This window comes from Canis lupus, chromosome 33 (genome assembly GCF_003254725.2).
Source record: "Canis lupus dingo isolate Sandy chromosome 33, ASM325472v2, whole genome shotgun sequence".
Taxonomy (NCBI): Eukaryota; Metazoa; Chordata; class Mammalia; order Carnivora; family Canidae; genus Canis; species Canis lupus.
The window spans coordinates 13792405-13811201 of record NC_064275.1 but is presented as its reverse complement, the minus strand read 5'-3'; the positions used below and the strand labels follow the sequence as shown (position 1 = coordinate 13811201).

The 18797-nt window shown below is 38.2% G+C and overlaps 2 protein-coding genes across 2 annotated transcripts in view; one reads left to right on the top strand and one right to left on the bottom strand.

The window, feature by feature from the left end:
* MYH15 (myosin heavy chain 15) overlaps positions 1-3271 on the top strand; it is a 149467-nt gene extending 146196 nt beyond the window's left edge. The window contains 2 exon segments of the mRNA XM_049105298.1: positions 659-793; positions 2866-3271. Coding sequence (XP_048961255.1) covers positions 659-793; positions 2866-2883 — 153 coding nt within the window. The 3' untranslated portion in view covers positions 2884-3271.
* A 308-nt stretch (positions 3272-3579) lies between these two features.
* HHLA2 (HERV-H LTR-associating 2) lies at positions 3580-16379 on the bottom strand. Its single transcript, XM_035709948.2, is given in 9 exon segments — positions 3580-5147; positions 5901-5956; positions 8171-8278; positions 10932-10989; positions 10991-11264; positions 13616-13701; positions 13703-13836; positions 13839-13877; positions 15828-16379. Coding segments are annotated over 9 exon segments (855 nt in total). The 5' UTR covers positions 15892-16379; the 3' UTR covers positions 3580-5111.
* Positions 16380-18797: the final 2418 nt, after the last annotated feature.

Genomic DNA, 18797 nt, shown 5'->3' with positions numbered 1-18797 from the left:
TAAGAATATGGTGTCATATAGGGATGGTGAATTTTTGGTCAGGTAGCCACCCTGGGGCCTTCCTCACCTCAGAACCTTGGGTGAGCATAAATATGGCTCATAGTCCTTTTTCCTGATGAGCCTGGACATAACTATGGCCCAGACTACCAACTTTTGAAATGTACTTGCCCACCCTGGGTTTATAGCCATAGCTACATAGCATGTAATTCATTAGTGCCATATACATTGGCTTATGCCTAATATCTCTTTGGGATTTTGAATTATTTCAAAGATTCAGGCTAAAACCTGCTATGTCTAAAAATTACCTGTTGTATAATTTTTCAAGATAAACCTCCCTCTACTCAAAGGTAAACTAGGATGTTTAACTGATTATAAAACAACTGTGGTTTTTCTTACATGTAACATGCCTGTGAGAGCCATACTATATCCAATTAGTGGAACATCCTAAGCAGATTCTAAATTTCCAGAGAACGATGGTTATAAAAATGAATCTAATGTCTGTTAGAAAGTCTGAATCCTTATATATCAGACCAAAATATATTCCATTCAATACTCAGAAGTTTAGATTCCTTTCACACATTTTTCAACTTTTTCATGTCAAAGCAGAAAAAAATGACTATGCAGGCACGGATATTTTTTCTTTTTTTTATTTTTATAGGAAGCACAAGCCAATCAATATCTTTCCAAGTATAAGAAGCAGCAACATGAGTTGAACGAAGCTAAGGAAAGGGCAGAGATAGCAGAATCTCAAGTCAATAAACTCAAGATCAAAGCAAAGGAGTTTAGAAAAAAGGTATGTCAGATATTCAACTCTGTTGTAATTCTTAAAGCATGTGTGTTTTAGGGCTTGTGTCATCACACAGAGCAATAGAACAAGAAATTTGTTTTTTCTCTTTATTTTTTAAAAGACTTTAAAGTAGGTTCTGCTAAGGTCTTCCAATATTTACTAAATTTTTATTGTCCAGGTAATATGAAGTGGTAAGCATTTGAGTGGAATGTATATTGTATTTATACTTCGCAAATGCTTAGTTCCAGATGAACTTGTGGGCTCGGAGCTCCAGATCCTGGATTCATTTGTGCAGAACAGTCAGGAGTCCAGAGAGCAAAGATGATTTAAAAAGCACAGATGGATCTGCTTGAAACTAAGTGAAGTCCTTCTATGTAGACAAATACATGACTTCATACTGTATCAGTATGGAGACCTGGGTGGTGAGGTTTAAACTTGAGGCAGTGGAGAATAAAGGCACTTGTCCTTTCTAGCTTTCTGCTTAATCCCTAAAACAGGGGGAAAGATATTTCCATATCTGTGGTTCTCAACACTTCTATTCTGATCCCAGGATAGGGGCTGCTCCCTTAAGTATTTTACTAGCAAAGTGGCAGCATGACAAGACCACTGAATTATAGGCTTGTCAAGATCAGTGTCTATTCAGGGTGCTATAATAGAACACCAGAGACTGGGTGGCTTATAAATAACAAACATCTCCCATAGTTTCTGGAGGCTGGAAAGTCCAGGATCATGATGCTAGCAGATTCAGTATCTGGTGAGGGCCACTTCTTCAGAGACGGCCTTTTTTTTTTTCCACTTTGCACTCACATAGTAAAAGGGGTGGGGTGGGGGGAAGAAGCCCTTTTTAAAAGGCAGAAATCCTATTCATAAGAACTCTTTCCTCATGACTTAAAGGCCCCACTTCCTAACACCATCACTACGGAGATTGAGATTTCAACATATAAATTTGGGAGTTTTCCAAAAATAGTCAGCCTCAGCTTTCTTACTGAGATTTCCCACAAACACAGTTTTTAAATGAGGTCTGGCTTTCAGAGAAATGAATTAAATGATACTGGATAATGTGACATTAGCTGCCCTTCATGAAATGCATATAAAGCATTTAGCACAGATGCCTAGCACAGATAGGCACCATTTCATTTTTTAAAAATTTGGTACATGCCTGGCCCTCTTATTTAAAACGAATTACTAATAACTCTGCAAGACAAGTAGATAGGGTTGTCCATAATAAACACTACCTGAAAGGAGGTCAAAATAAGCTCTTTTGAAGGAGAATCTAAAAGTTGGTTATATTGAATATATTTAGATCTAAATATGAGAAGCATGAGTCATTGGCACATTCCAGAGATTTCTTGTTGCTGCCTGAATATTGTCTCAGGGATAAAGGCCTATGTGCAGAGGTCCAGTTAAGTGGTTTGAACTCTGCCCTCAATTTGAGAAGGGTCATGGCACTGGATTTGGGGTCTTTGAGGCAGAGCCTGCCCATCAACTCCATATAATAGTTTTGTTTAGGGAAATGCCTCACATGTGCTATGCTTGCACTCAGCTGGAGGAGGTCAAAAGGGCTGCAAAACATATGTAATGTATTCGACTTTGTCACAGTTATTTCCAACAAAGAATAAAATGAATGAAGCAGAAATTGCTTGAGAGGTCCGAGATGAATAGGAAAACCATCCTTGGCAGTGCAATGACTAATTGTTTCCCATTCTCAGAAGGAAAGCCTGAAAATCTTTCAATTGTCATAAACCAAGTGAAAAGGTTTTCTGATAGAACTGGGGGGGTCTGTCTGGGCCATGGAGCCAATTGGTGATGTGGCCACAGTCTTTCCCACAAAAGATGTGGGGTCTTGCCTTCTCCAGCAAGGCTAGGCGGGCAGAAAATTGAGAATGCCCGAGCATGTCCTTCAGATGAATTACCTGTGTCTGCTTTCTGTAATGCACGTAATTGCCTGCATCCTTTTGAAGCTAATGAGGAGTTTGGCTAAGGCCTGCTTACTCTGGAAAGGACTAGACTTGGTTCTGGGTATGTTTTCCACTAATGAAAGTCACAGAATCTCAGAGCACACTCATTCTGTTTTTCAGGCTCATGAAGAAGAATAAGAAGTCCCTGCTTATGAAGGATGGAGGCTGGACAAGGATGGTACCATTTAATGACGGAAAACTTAGGTTGCATTTGAAACAAGCATTTAAAAAAACATGTTGCACTTGAAACAAGCATTTAAAAAAATGTTTATGTGGTGTGGAAAGTAGTTTAAACAAGGTGATTAGAAGATATAATAGAGTATCTTTGCTTCCAAAGTTAATGGGGATTTTTCAGATTCTCAAATATAAGTAATGTAAGAATTGTTTAAATTCTGAAGTTAAAAAAATGAATACCTATTCTTTTGTCCATATTGCCTCTCAATGAGTAATATTTATAGAAGACATGAGGCCTAGGGTATGTTGTAAATTGTTATTACTAAAGTTAATGAATTTTTCTTGACTCATCCATTCAGGAGTCTGTGTTTTCAGCCACTAATGGTAGGAGTTGATCAGCTTTCATCCTAGCACTGTGGTGTACATATAGTCACAAGCACTTAGAATTTATAGATTAAATCCTCCTAATCTACACCTGGCTTGGTCACATGTTAGTGTAGCTTTTCAACACTGAAGCAGCTTCTCATATAAGACACTCCATTCAGTGATAGATGGGATATTGGCTTTGTATTGTGCCAATGTATCTAAGCAGGAGGTACATTTCCTTTTTCTGTGTGCTTCTGGATTAGAGTTGGTCACAAGGAAATTTTCACCAGATTTGAGAGGGAGAAGTGAAGGAGCAATTGTCTACTTTATGCTGTGAAGGCCAGAGTATGGCCCCAGGCACTGTCATAGCTGACAAATGTTACCCCAGTCCAAGAAAGTGAGTTAGCAGTAAGGCTCCCTCCTTCAGCTTCGAGTCCTGCCTAGGTGTGCTTGGTTCCATGGTACTGGATGCCAGCTTCTCTAGCAGGTCACCCCTAGCGTTGCCTAGGAATACGAGTCCTAGTTTGTTCTTGCAGATTTCAGTTCATCCTCACTCCATATCCAGCTCTCCATCCTGAACACTGGCACAGCTGACTTCCAGCTACTTCAGGTCCAGCCCCAGCTGCAGAGGGGACAGCCTGACATAGACTTCTTCACAAGTGCCCAAAATTATATGAGGTTGATGCTATATAATAAATCTTTATTCCCTGTCATTCTCAGCACTCTGCCTCTCTGACCCCAACCCTAACTCCTACAGATGGCTCTAAGATTAATTCAGAGGCTCAACAGCATTGAAAGACCCAGGTTCATTCTTATCTACTATCTTCGATTTGTTGACTTTGGTCTTTCCATTTTGTAAGAAGACTATATAGCAGTTCTGAGCATTTTCTCCTCACAATTGAAGTTGTTTTTTTTTTTTTTAAATAATGATATCAACACTTTATGCTAAATACCTGTCAACATTATAGCAAATACTTAGAGAAAATCAGACCAGGTAGCATTAACACACAGTTCGGGGTTGGTCTTCTCCTATAAACTATAGGGTCAAAGTTTAAGTCACTAAGATCGTGGTTAGCCTTTTCTTTCTTATAAATTGATTAAAAGGGAAGAGATCATCAAGTCAGCTGGGCTATCCATTCTCTTTGTGTAAAAATTTATATGGAAATCTAAATTTATTATAAGGCTGATTAACAATATGACAACTGAGCCAGAAAAATGAATCAAATCATCTCCAGAGCTAATGTCACTCGGCTGTGCAAACCTGGTGTTGGAAGGTACAACCTAACCCCAGAGATGTCAGTTTTTGAGTTGATAGGGCCTTTTGCTCTAGGCAGTCTTGGAGATACTGACATTTTACACTTTGGAGTCCCTAAGACTCACTATATTAAATCGAGTTTGTTACACTGCTATTAACTATTCACATAAAGCTGGAGTACAATACCTTAGCATATCAATTGCCCCAGTTTTTCACCTTTTCACTAAGGTGATTTCTGCTTTTGTGTTCTCTCACCTTTCATTAGCTGATTAGATTTTTGAATCAGTACTTAAGGATACATTTCTTCCAAGATCTTGGTGGGAGGAGTGTCACCAAATGAAAGTTTGAATTGGCATACAGAAATTCATCATCTTGATGCAGGTAGGGAGTCAGTGAGTGATGATTAGGACTTGAAGAGTAAATGTGATGGCAGGACAGACAATGGTTGCAAGTCTTTCCAATGGTAGAATTATTAGGCCATGACAAGCCATGGCTGGAAGTGCAGTGAAGAAAGGGAAAGAGAGGTCACTAAATATTAAAGATGCTCATCATGTGTTGACATAGTCCTGTCTTAATTTCCTGTAGTAGCTGGCTGAGCTGAAATAGCCTAGAACCAAGAAAAATGGACTTGAAATGGCTATGGTTCATGTAGGAATAATCATTTTTATCTTAAGTGTTAAATAACAGTGTTTTGTTTTGAGGGGGGGATATTTAGAGCTATTGTTTGCATCTGTAATCAGAGATCTATGAGACAGTTATAGTTATGAAGTCTAAATTTCCCTTCTAGTGTTTAACCAATAGGAAAAACAAGTTTACCCAACTCTTTGCTTTTATTTATATTATTAATTAAAATCATAATAAAAGGTGTGCAACAAAATATTTTAACTCCATTTTAAATTGAGTTTGCAATCAAACTATAACTTGTAAGTGAATTATTAATGCCCAAGGAGCCTAGAAATGGTTGGAAAAGTATGAAAGGCCAGCCATCTGAATCTGGGCAGAAACTGTAATCTGCTTTTCTCTATTTTGTGTTTTTTTTCTACTTCTGTACAGTCCCATGCTTCCATTGAAAGAATGAGTACAGTGGTGCACCATCATATGCATAGTACCATTGGAGATCTTCTCTACAAATAACGATAGGAAATGAGAAGGGCAGCCCCTTATTTAAGTAGAACCTATTAATAGACATTGGAAAACGCTCAAATTGTATCCTCCCCCCCCCCCCCGTTATGTTATCCTATGATCTCTCTTACCCCTTTTCTCCCTTCTATAAAAGTCTTGCATGAGGATGTGTGAATCAATTACTTTGATACAGTAGCATTCTTATGCTATAGATGGTTTGATAAAGGAAAGGCTTTACCTGGTTTTCTTCAGCACCAGCAGTGTTGGCCCTCTCAGTATGGACAGAGCACCTTTCTATAGGAAAAGAGAGAAACTTTGCAAAGAGATTTTTTTTTCTAACAAATTCTTTTATTCCTACCTCAGCACTATTATGCTATTAGACTCAGCTTAGTTACTCCCGCTTTCATATCTTTCTTCCAACAAACAGCCTTAAAAATGCATTCAGTGTAGAAATACCTCATCAGCTACAAATAGCAATAAATTCTTATGGCTGATTCAGGTGCATCAAACCAGGGATAAAGGCTGTTCAACCAGGCCAGGAATTCCTGGCTCTTTAGGATTGTTGGCCTGAGTCCTATTACCTGTTAACAATGGAAAAATAACAGCCAAGGAGGTGATGGTTAAGCCCAGCAATGGTGAAGGCAAAGGGCTTGTTACAATGCCATTTTCTAAGGAAGGCCTTACTTTTGTGCCTCACTAAAATCTAGGATAATTTATACTTATCCTAGACTAAGGGTATTTTACAACAATTCTTGAAAAAGGAATTTAAAGAAGAAAATGCATACCATTGTCATATGAAACTACAACCAAGGACATGGTGGTAGGCAAGGTTTGGGGGCCTTTAGTTTAACAGCTTGGAAAATAATTTCAGCCTACCTAACTACAGAACTATACAGCTTTATTTTTTTTTTTTAAGTAGCAAATACCCTAACATTGTTTTTGCTGATATCTCCTCCAGAATCAATCCAGCCTGTTGTCCCTGACCTGGAGGGCTTCCTTCTACAAGCTAGGTCTTCCCTCTGGCTTCTAGCTGGGGTGGAGAGCAGAGAGAGGAAGGGTCAAAATCACATATTTATTCTCCCAGCATCTTCCTTGTAAGGTCACCTTGGTCTGGCTGTGTCCTTCAAGTAAAAGTTACTCTCCCTACAAGGCATCTGATTTTATAGGACTCTCTTCTTCAGGGTTTTGTAAAAGTACACCCTCTCCTTGTCCTTTTAAGTTTAGATTTTGCTAACAAATCAGCTGCTCCAAGCTCTGGAGAAATGAACTATCCTCTGTGCTCCCCTGTGTACAGTTTTGAGTGTGTCAGTCGTTTTCTGTTGGGACTTGACTTTTGCACACGTCCAGTATAGAAACTAAACTGTCATTCTGGAGCCATATGTAGTGTCCTATAATTTGAACCTGAATCTAGTCACAAGTATCATTATATGAGGTCAGAGGTTGCTAAAGGGCACAAACTAGCCTTGCCTATGATTGCCCATCTTTTTCTACTTTTGGCCAGCTAAGGGACAGGAGGAACAAGTAATAAGTAAGGCTAGCCTACCTATTAGTACAAAATCACAGTGTAAAATTGGTGAAATGCTTGCTCACTGTCACACTTAATATCTTACCTTCAATAAAGTTGTCTGTTAGGACCAAATCCCCTAATCTCATCAGAAGCAAAAAGGCAATTATCAATCAGAGGAAGGGTCAATTTCAACCTCCCAGGACACTCAGTCTTCTCAGACAAATTATGGAATAAGAGAGAGCTGCTTAGGATCTAGATCTACCTCTACCACTAGTTAGCTGGATCACCCTAAGTGGTATACATAAGTCTGTTTTATGCCCCTAATTTCTTGTATTCCAGTTTCCTGGTTTATAAGATGTAGAAATAAGTAGATCTAAGTTTTTCCTAGATCTAATTCTGTCAATAGAGCCAAGAAGTCCTGTAACCATGACATCTTAATGTATCATTTTAAATTACCATAAGTAATTACTATAAGTAATCCAAGTTTGTTGCAGAAAATCTAGAAAAGTATTTTTAAAAATGTAACAATGATTTTTTAAAAAGGCCCCATAAAAGACAGAACAGTAGCACTATAGACAAAGCTCAAAGAAAGAGAAAACAGAGTGCAGGCACTAAAGCAAGTCTAGACATGGGGACAAACGCTTTCCAAAGGCATCCATTTTTAGTTTGAGCTTATTTCTTTCCAGCTGTTTTTCAATGCAAAATAATTTTGATAATTCTGTGTATTATTTTATTGCCAGATTTAAATTTTTTCAGTCTGTTGCAATACATGTGCTTATACAACTTTGACCATTTAACTCAGAATAAATTTGTTAGAAATATAGTTAGCTAGAAATGTGGGATCATTTTAAAGGATTTCTGATAGATTTTACAAATAACTGTCCAGAAAATTCAGACCTGTTTACATGCCCAACAGCCGTGTAGGGTTAGCTGCAGGTCATCCTTGATACATTCTACCCGAACACCCAGGGACAGAGCTCAATTCTCCCTGAGATACCTACCTCTCCTGGAATGGTATCTTTTTGACATATAGAATATGCAAATTGCCAGCAAAACCAAAGTCACCAATGACAGAACAATTATCCAGGCAGTTCCACTTTGACTCTGTTCTAAATGAAACAAAAAAAAAAAGTCCATAAGCTGGAAGAAAAATTACCGAAGAACACTTTTACTATTTTAAAAACTAGTTATTTCTGCATTAATGAGCATAAATACGGCCCAGTCTCAATGTCTTTACTCTGGGAAACCTGCATAAGATGGAATCTTAGCCAATTTGGGGCTCGGTCTGTAGAAGGCTGGTGTGGGGGAGAAAAAGGCTGCAAACTTGAAAGTCAATGAATCTATTATGCATAGTGAGTTTCTATTGTTTTCCATTGTAAAGAGAGTTAACACACCGTTACAAAGGAATAATTTTTACTACAGACTAACCTCAGCCTAGCATTCTCCTTGGAGGATGAAGGGAGAGCTGAGTGCACCCTTGGCTTGGAGAAGACAGGGCCGTAAAGGTACAGGGATCAGTGCAGAGGAAATCAGTGAAACAGAGAAGTCGTCATCTTGAGCAAGAAGTAACAGGCAAACACCAGGAAAATGGTGCTTGATGCTCCTCAGAATCACTGGAGGAACCAAGGTTTTTCCAGCATCTTTGTTGGAACTGTAATTGTAATTAGTATTAAAGGAAGTAGGACCCCAGGAGGCAGAAACTTGGGAGACCTTGAGTCCTCAAACCAGAACCTGCTAATCTTGTGATCTACATTCTGCATAGAGTAGGAGCAAGCATTAGAGCACACAGGCCAATTTGAGGTGAAAAGGTGTTTATAGCTATTTTAAATGAAAAGCCCTATATGACAGATGCCTATTTTTATGAACATACTCTTCACTAATAAAGAAATGTTCTGTAACCACTAAAACATTAGTCTCTACATATATTTGTGCCATTCTGAAATTGTATACCCACATAAAGTGAGCAATTCAAGGAAAAATGTTGACTTTTGAAGTGTTTTCATATGCATACTTTTCCTACTGAAGAAAATCCTGCAAGGTATAGCATTTTCTTACTTTATTCATGACCCTCACTTCCCCCACCATAAAGAGATTTGCCCAACATCACATAAGTGTTTCAGCAGCAAAATTTAACAAGAATTATTCAGTTCCATGCAACCTTTATCAAGTAGATCTAGACTCTAGGAATCATAACTCCCCCCCCGCCCCGCCCCCAGGCTGGGCTTCCTTTTCAAATGTTGCAGCATCTCCTGGCAAAACAACAAGTAGAAAATTATGATTCAGAATAGAAAACCTAATTTCTTTGAAAGGGTAATGTCTAGGATATTAGTGTTTGCCCTCTTTTCTGCCCTGCTTGGGTAACTCCTGCTACATGCCTCTTCTTGAGGGGAAGTGTGGGCAGACCCTCCTCCAGTCTCAACGGGCCAGGATTTACTTGGGGTGGGAGGTTCTAAAAAGCTGCTTTTGTCAGAGATGGAATGTCCTGATGCTTTGCATTTTGTGTAAACTAAAAATTAAATCCCTGGTTAGAAAGATGGGTCATATGTGGTCTTTAGAGCATATCTTCCAGGAGTTTTTTCTACTCTCCGAAGTAAATCCAACATGAGGCAACATTTGAAAAGTGGAATGTGGGATCCCTGGGTGGCGCAGTGGTTTAGCGCCTGCCTTTGGCCCAGGGCGCGATCCTGGAGACCCGGGATCGAATCCCACATCGAGCTCCCGGTGCATGGAGCCTGCTTCTCCCTCTGCCTGTGTCTCTGCCTCTCTCGCTCTCTCTGTGTGACTATCATAAATAAATAAAAATTAAAAAAAAAAAGAAAAGTGGAATGTAAGCTTATTTATATTTTATATAAAACTAACATTCTCATTTGGGAGAAAAATAGGAGCGGCAAATGCACCCCAGTTTTCAGCACTCTCATAATGACAGCTCTACACAAAGGGAGTATCATCCCTCAGTGTCTAGAAGCTGCTATTTGAAGACCACTTGACCTAAAGACCAGGTGTTCTTATCTCCAAATCTTACTACATAGAATCACTAAACCTCCAAATCTGTTATTCCTAATTTTCACAACTAGAATGATAGAAACGTTTTTAAAACCTATGTTTCATTGACTCAAATATCTTTGTCCCATGATATTAAATTGATATCTTAAGGGTAAAAGGATCAAACAGCCCACCTAGAAAGTCGACTCCATGGGTACACATGCCATGACTCTATAGAGAATGGACTAGAGATATTTTAAAGAGTTTTGGCAGTTAGCTATCACTAGAGGTAAAAAATGAGCTAACTCAGGTGTACACTTAGTGCTTCCGATGTCCTTTGGCGACTGTTTCCACGAAATTCATAGACCATGCTTCCCCAGCATCTTCCAGAGCCCCAATTCTAACTTCTCACTGTGCCTGAAGCCTCAACTCCCCAAACCCCAGGCCCAAAAGCACATGTTAGGCACAGCAGTAAGCAGGAATTCAAGATGCTTAGGCTACAGAGTCACCAAATCATGTAGGTTCCCTCTTTGTTTCTGATGCCCTGAAATCATGAAAAAGAAATCTTATGAGAGTAATTTTTTTTTTCAATGCAGGACTTTTGTGTATCTGAAAGAAAGAGGCTGTCTGTCATCTTGACCAAAAGTATCCCTGTAGATGACATTTGCAGAAATACTAATAAAAATTATTATTTAAATGCCAACCTATTTTCCCTGTTTGATATTCACAATCTCTATTGCTATAGCCAAAACCAATTATCCAACTCTACTTGTATCTTACCTACTACATGCAGCGTTTGGATGGTGAGTAAGCTATATTTGCTTGAAGAAATATTGCATTAAGTATTCCCCATTGTCTGAAAGACTAAGATCCTTCAAAGTCAAAGAAAAGTCACTCCGGTTTATTTGCTCTTTATTCCAGGAGATGCAGGGTTCATACATAGTTATATTTCATGAGGAGCTCTGAAAGTAAGCCAGGATGGAGGAGGTCTCTTTTTCTACTTTAGACCAACTGGCTATGAAATCATGATTCAGTCAAAAAAAAAAAAAAATACTGTTTGCAAGTTCACATGATAGTGAAACATTTTCACTTTGCATTTTATGAAGGTCATCTAAAAACAGGGTAGAAAAGGAAACATCAATGAAAATACAATTTTCGAATGAATTTTCTAAGCTACACTTAGAAATGCTTTGAGAAATATCTCTGGAAATGTGTTTCTTGAAAGAAGCTGTGACACCACCATTTTAACACTGCCCAATGATTAAGTTTAGACCTTCAAGGAGGCCTAACCCGGGGCCAGCTAGTGAGGTGACACTCCTGCTTTCTAACTCCTACAGCCTGACAGTGAGCACGCAAGAATGTTGCTACCAGTTACTAGGCTTTTGAATTCCATGTTCTTTTTTTATTGACCTTTCGAATGCCGGTATTCCCCAGGACCCCACCTCCCCCCTTTTTGTCATTCTACTTACTCTCTAGTAGTCTCTATTACTTGTATGGTCTCTACCTCTTAACCACTTTCTGCACAAAGTCTATCTTCCTGCACATTACAAATATGTTTCCAACTGTGTACAGGTGAGCCCCCCTGGGCTGAGCTCCATTAGAGGGGGGACTCTGTTGGATTTTCTCATCTGGCCCCTCCAGATCCAGCTCCATCTGGTTCTTCCTGTTCTGCAGTTATGGGAGCTGACCTCTGTGGATTACTGTGAATTCTTCTCCCTAAGCTCTAGACTCACTCACTTCACACTCCGCTTGCAAAAGAGTGATGCCAAAGCAAGCCACTCTAAGATGCAAGTTCAAGCCTCTCTGATGCCTCAAAAATCCTTCTTTGGCTCCATACCACCTGTGCAATTCTGATCAAGTGCCTTAACCGACATCAGGCCTTCCATATTGTTTTCGACTCCATCTCCAGGCTTATCTCTTATAACTTGAGCTTCACCTTCTACCACTTACACTTCTACAAATTCAAGCAATATTTACTCCTCTGTTCTGTTGTGTGTGTGTTTTTAAACTGGAATGCCTATGTTCGCTGAAAATCCTACTATTCTTTTAAACTTCTGCGCTTTTGCAGCCTCCTTAGGCATATATCCTCTAACAACCCTATTTATAGCCAACCATAGTGAACAGAATTAATTGCTCCCTTTCTATGCTGCCTTCCTAGTTTAATTTTTAAATGCTTGTACTATATGCTGTGGATCCAGAAATGAGTAAGTGTCCACATTCTTTTTTTTTTTTTTAATTTTTATTTATTTATGATAGTCACAGAGAGAGAGAGAGAGAGGCAGAGACACAGGCAGAGGGAGAAGCAGGCTCCATGCACCGGGAGCCCGACGTGGGATTCGATCCCGGGTCTCCAGGATCGCGCCCTGGGCCAAAGGCAGGCGCCAAACTGCTGCGCCACCCAGGGATCCCAAGTGTCCACATTCTTAAGTTCATAGTCTGAGAGCAACAAACTTGGCATATAATAAATACTCAGCAAGACAACATAGCACTGAGCATAAGGAACCATGGATACTTCTGGATACTCAATTCTGAATAAATATGAGAAAATACGATTTTCCATAGAAAAATTTACAATTTAACATGAACATTTCCAACATTTTCCCATGTTTCTATCGCTGCCTAGACAAGTGAACATTGGACATCCAGGCCTTCGACGCTGAAATTATGTAAAGGTGGTGAATTACTCATAATTTAGGGTCTTCTTGGCAAGCACTTTGAGAATATAAAACTCAGGAAAAGAGGCCAAAAAGGATAGTTGACCTCCAATTTCTCCATATGATGGGGGTTTACTAAAACCTTTTGCTTTGCTTCTAAAATATAAAACATTTTTCCTTGAAATTAGATAAGAGATGTCAAATTAATTTTTCCTCTTAATCTTAAATGGTAGGATGTAAATGCAGAGATTGATCAAACCTTCAGTTCAAATAAATGAGAGGAAGGAGTGTTGAAAACTGCTCATGCTATGATTGAGTTGTTGATAAAGCTTAATGGGCTAATACTATGTAAAGAGAATAAACAGAAGCAATAATAAGAACTAATTTTTGTTTAGTTGAAAGAATGGCAACCATCACAGATTGTGACCTAATAGGCAAGCTTTCTTCTCACATCTTTTGAAATACAATGCAGGTAGAAAATCCTATTTAGAAGATGAATCATAGAGAATAATATTCATGAATAGATCTGCTACTTCCCATTTCACATATGTTTTCCTTCAACTCAAACACCTAATAGGTAGGAATTACTTCCATCTTCCCAGTGAGGAGCTTGTGCTCAGAAATAAGAATGAGTGCTTAAGGGAACATACCCAGTAAATATTAGACATAGGACTGCAATCTTGGTCTTCTTATTGATGCAAATGCATTTTCTTTCTTTTGTGTTCCATTATTTTCCTGTAAGTCAATCTTCATTTCCTCTCAACCTCTGACATAGCACATGCACACAGAAAGCCTGACGAAGCCTACCCTCTCATTGTCTATCCCCCCATCCATGTTTATTCCAGCAATGAGTTTTCCATGGTACATTCATAAGATAAATTTGATCCTGTAATTTTTTATCATATTATCAACATAAAAAAGACTTAAAGATTCAATTTCTCCCGCATTGCTTTCAGAGATGGGTGTATTGTCCATTTTCCATGTGATAAGTGGATGAGGATAAACACTTAACATACCACACATCAAGAAGCTGTGTTCCTCTTTTCATACTTGATCCCAGGTGTGACGAAAGCTAGGAGGGAGAGAGGAGGACATATGAAGGACTGTCATTAGCTTCTTTTTAAGCCATCTGTGCAGAACACTTATTATTTTAATATTCATGAAATGAAAAGCTAAGCTTTATGAGCAAAAGTTGGCATTTACTAAAGGAAAATCAAAACAAAAGCTCTATAGAAACTTAAAATATAGTGTGGTTACCTACAAGTTTAGGCTTACTTTCAAATGAGCAAGGAAGAATTACATCTTTACCAAGTCTTCCAAGGACTATTTGCTTTTCATCAGTACTAACAAGATTGGGGGGAGCTAAAAGGAATGTATCTAAAAAATCAAGAGCAGTTATGAAGAGAATTAGTGATGGGTGCTTATCAAGGGCTCTATCAGAATAACCTAGCAGAACTATCCTGGGTCAGCAGCCTGGTCACTTACAGACCACACTTATCAAGAACCCTTGGTAGTCTGATTACTAGGAACAACCCACAAAACTTGTGTTAGAATTTCTGCAACCGTATTTTATGTACACAACAGATCCCTGTTGATTTCTATTCCCTGAGCACATTCACTTCTAACATCTACTACAATAACAAATTAGTTTATCCAGCTAATTAGAGTCAGCCTGCCGACAATAATAAAACAAATTTGACTTGGTTTCATTAGGAAATATTTGGAATATGTAGAAGACAATACTGGATTCAGGAATCTGCTAGGAATATGCAGACGTTAGCCTGAAGCAAGGGAACACATGAGCAGGAGTCCAAAAAGGGGAGGTGGAGTGACTCATTTATTTTGCCTTTAGGACATCTCTCAAGATATCCTACAAGTCAACTGCAATATAGTTAAGGAATATTATTCTGGATATAAATCTAGAAGTCTAATAATCCTGAGATATAATATATATATACACATACATATATATTTATAATTTATATACAGTTTTTTACTATTAACTTCAGAATTTTAAAGATTTTATTTATTCCTGAGACACACAGAGAGAAGCAGACATAGGCAGAGGGAGAAGCAGGCTCCCCACAGAGAACCCGATGTGGGACTCGATCCCCAGACAGGGATCATGCTCTAAGCCAAAGGCAGACGCTCAACTGCTGAGCCACCCAGGTGTTGTCCCTTCAGAATTTTGAAAAGCAGATGGATTCATCACAATCAAGGTTTTTGCAAAGAAAATGTACTTAACCATTTCATAATCCTTGAAGGTAGCTCCAGTTTCTTTGGCCAATTCACAAAACATTTTAAATATTGTGTACCCAATCTATGGATTTTAGAATATTAGGAGTACAAAGGATCTTATCTTACAGATGATGGAGGAAACTAGACCACCCAAGATGGGAGAATTGAGTGCTCAGTGGCCTTGTCACAGTCTTTTTCCTCTGCTTCCTTCTCTGAGCCTCTTTCCACTCTGCTATGTCCCACTTCTCTCCCTCAGAGGGATTTAGTTTATTTCTGTACAAAGAACTAGAGGGATGGAGTATTATAGTGAGAGAAAGACACAGAAAAGTGGGGCTGGGGGTTGGGGGGGGGAGAGGAGTGGTTTTTGTCAATTTCCCTAATTGCTCTACTAAACACCTCTTATGTTCCCCTGGATAATTAAAAAGGCTCATCACAGGACCAAGCAAAGTGGATAATGCCTTCTGTTAAGTGTTAAGTACCAACCTTACACTTGGAAAAAAAAAATCAATTACCAATCAATCAAACTTGCCTTTCTAGTGATTTTATATCTGGTAGCAGGTAACAGATTAGAAAAAGCCTTAGAGTAGACAGGAGAAAATACCATTTTTAGTCTTCACGCAGGACCTCCAGTCTGTTTTCCTGTTTCTCATTAAGTGATCTTTTAGAAAAGTTCACAATACTATGGCTACAGAGGAAACGAGGAAACTGCTACCTTGCATTGTGTGCTCGTCTTATCTAGTGGTACAAACAACTAATACCTGGGTGTAATTATAAAGGAACTCACCCTGAAGTCCACTTAGAGATGGTACAAGAATGAGGACGATAGACAGCCCTGCCTGTGCCTTCATGTCTTGTGGAGATCATACTAGTTATAATATCAAAGACAAGCAAAATGTGCATATTATAGATTTCAAATGCAAACAAAAGAAAACGAAAGAGTATCTGACTATAGGAGATCAGTTAAATAAACTCCACATCCACACAAATCATTCTGCAGCCATTAAAGATGATATATGGTTGATGATGATAGATGGTTTCAATGGCATGGAAAGAAGTTCTTAATGTTATAGGAGAAAACCCAGATTACAAGGTAACATGTAAATAGCATAGTCTCTTTGTAAAAGCACACACATTTCTGTACATCAGAGACAGACATATCACTAAATATACACTAGGATGTTAACTCTGCAGAGCAGATTTCGCATCTAAAGCAGTGCCTACTATATAGGAGATACTGAAAAATGGCTATTGAATGAATAAAGATTTGGGTTCAACAGCGGTTCTCTGGTTAACAGCTTCTGTTTTTTTTTTAAAGCTTTCTACAATGGAATTTGGTTTTAGTATATTAAATATTAACACCAATGATGTTGACTACGATGTTATTTATAATCACACACAAAAACAAACAAAATCTGGAAATATATTCTCATAATACAAATCGTAAGGCAGTCATTAAAATCATGGTTTACAATGAGGAGTTCAAAAAACTAAAACACATAAAATATAGATGGCAAACTACAAACTATATTATATTGTATAATTCCAAATAAGTAAAATGTAACTGATTTTCTCTGATGATAGGAGTATAATTTTTACTTTTTTTAAAAAATAGCTTGTTTAAAGAATAGCATATAATTAGTTTTTAAAACCTCTAAAAGAAAATTTTAAAGAAATCATTTGAGATCCATACTAATAAAAAGTTGTGTTATAAATTTGTTGTAGGATATAAGATTTAAGAATAATTATTCTAAAAAATACAATTAGAGTCCTTCATCACAGCAAAGTAAAACCTGATAGTGTAATTTAGAGTTTCATCTTTACCTTTTAAATACTAGAAAAAATAATTGTGCACACGGCCTTGGAAGAGGGCCTTTTTAAACAGGACTATACATTTTTTTTATTATAGATATGTCTACATAAAAATTGGAAAAGCAACAAGAACATATTAAAATAAGCAGGGAGTGCATTTGCAATATGACAAAGTTATCACTCCAATAGCTCAGAGCAATAGATAAGATATCTGCAAAGCAAAAACTTGTAAAATAGTATTAGCTATGAAAATAAGACCTTTATATTTTTTCCTGTTGATATATTTGCATGTATAATGTATGAAAAGATGTATCACAATGATTATTTCTGAATAGTAAGATTACAAGTAATCATTAAGCTCATTTTCTGCTATGAACATATATAAATATGTAATAACACTGTTTGCCTTTATAGGCTACTGAAAAAACAAACAAGAATTAAGCATTTTCTTTCCAAGCAATAATTAACTCAGATCCACCTTGCTTAATGTAACTTTGGGGCATTCCATGTCTACCGTCTTACTGTATATGTAGATTCACTTTCTCATTCTTCATGACTCCAATATTTGCTACCGTTTCTTGAAACTTCCAATGTTCTTTTCCCCCATCTGTTTCAGCTGAAGGTCTTACCTTTATTTATGACAATTATGGACACTTCCTCCCCGCCACCACCGATACAACCAACCTATTAACAGCTGTGTCTACTCTGTCTCCCCTTCTCCTCTTACATAAATCCAAACCCTTCATTTTTGGTCTGCATCCCATATTTTTTTACATTCAAGAAATCTGTCCCTGCAACTGTGTCCCCTCCTCTATTGTATCATCAGGTTCTTTCTCCACTAGATCAATCCCAAGAGTATAAATGCCCCCAATAAGTCCTATCTTAAGAACATGGAAAAAAGATCCATCATATTCTCCTCTGGTTCTTGGTTAGCTATCTGTCTATGTCTCAACTCTATTAGTTTCTTGAAAGAATTGTCTAAAGAGCCACCCCCACTTCCCCTTTACTATTTCCCTTCAATCCATTCTGGCCTCTGTGTGTGACATGTCATAAACACCTGTCAGTGTTTTCAAGAACTTGCGTGTTGCTAAAAACAGTAGATACAACTTTTCCTCATCTTATCCAATCTCATAGACGCTTTGAACATAATTCGTTTCCTCTTTCATGGAAGATTCTTCTCTTGTTTCCAGCCCAACTCGTTTTCCTAGTTTTTCCTTCCTCACTGCTGTTCCCCCTCTGCTTGCTCAATTTATGTGGAAACAAGAAAAATTCTCAAGTCTTCTACTTTCTCTGGACTCTCTCCCTAGGTGAGTTCTTCTATTCCATGGCTCTGAATGTCATTCTTTATGTGAAGGATTCTGAAACTTCTCTATCTGAGTCAAGGTCATATATTCAATTGTTCATCTGTCCTGTTCATTTGGATGCCATAAGGCATCACAGAATCAACATGAGCCCCCAACTTTTACCTCATTCCCTTTACCATTGCTCCCTGCCTCACTACAAACAAAACAACAAAATTACCCAGAATTACTCCCAGTCTTTTTTGTTAATGGGTTAGATAAAGCTCCATTATTTGTGCACTCTCCAACTCTACCATTACTGTCTCTTCCAAAACCACTGTCATCTCGTACCTGGATATATAAAATAAATACCTGGCTTGTTACTGCTTACAGCCCACTATCAATGCAGTAGCCAAGAGTCATATTTTTAAAATGTAGATCATTCTATGACATCCTTACTACTGAAATTCTTCCAGTAACTTCCCACCAAACTCATACCCAAATTTTTCACCCTATTCTACCAAGCCTTGCATACTCTGGCTCCTGGTCCTGCCTGTGCCTCAAGCCTCTTCCATAAAAGCCCACAACACATGTTCTAAAAAACTTGGGAACACAAATGCTCCAATTCAAGGGTCAGCATGAGCTGAAAATTAGGCCCTTAAGAA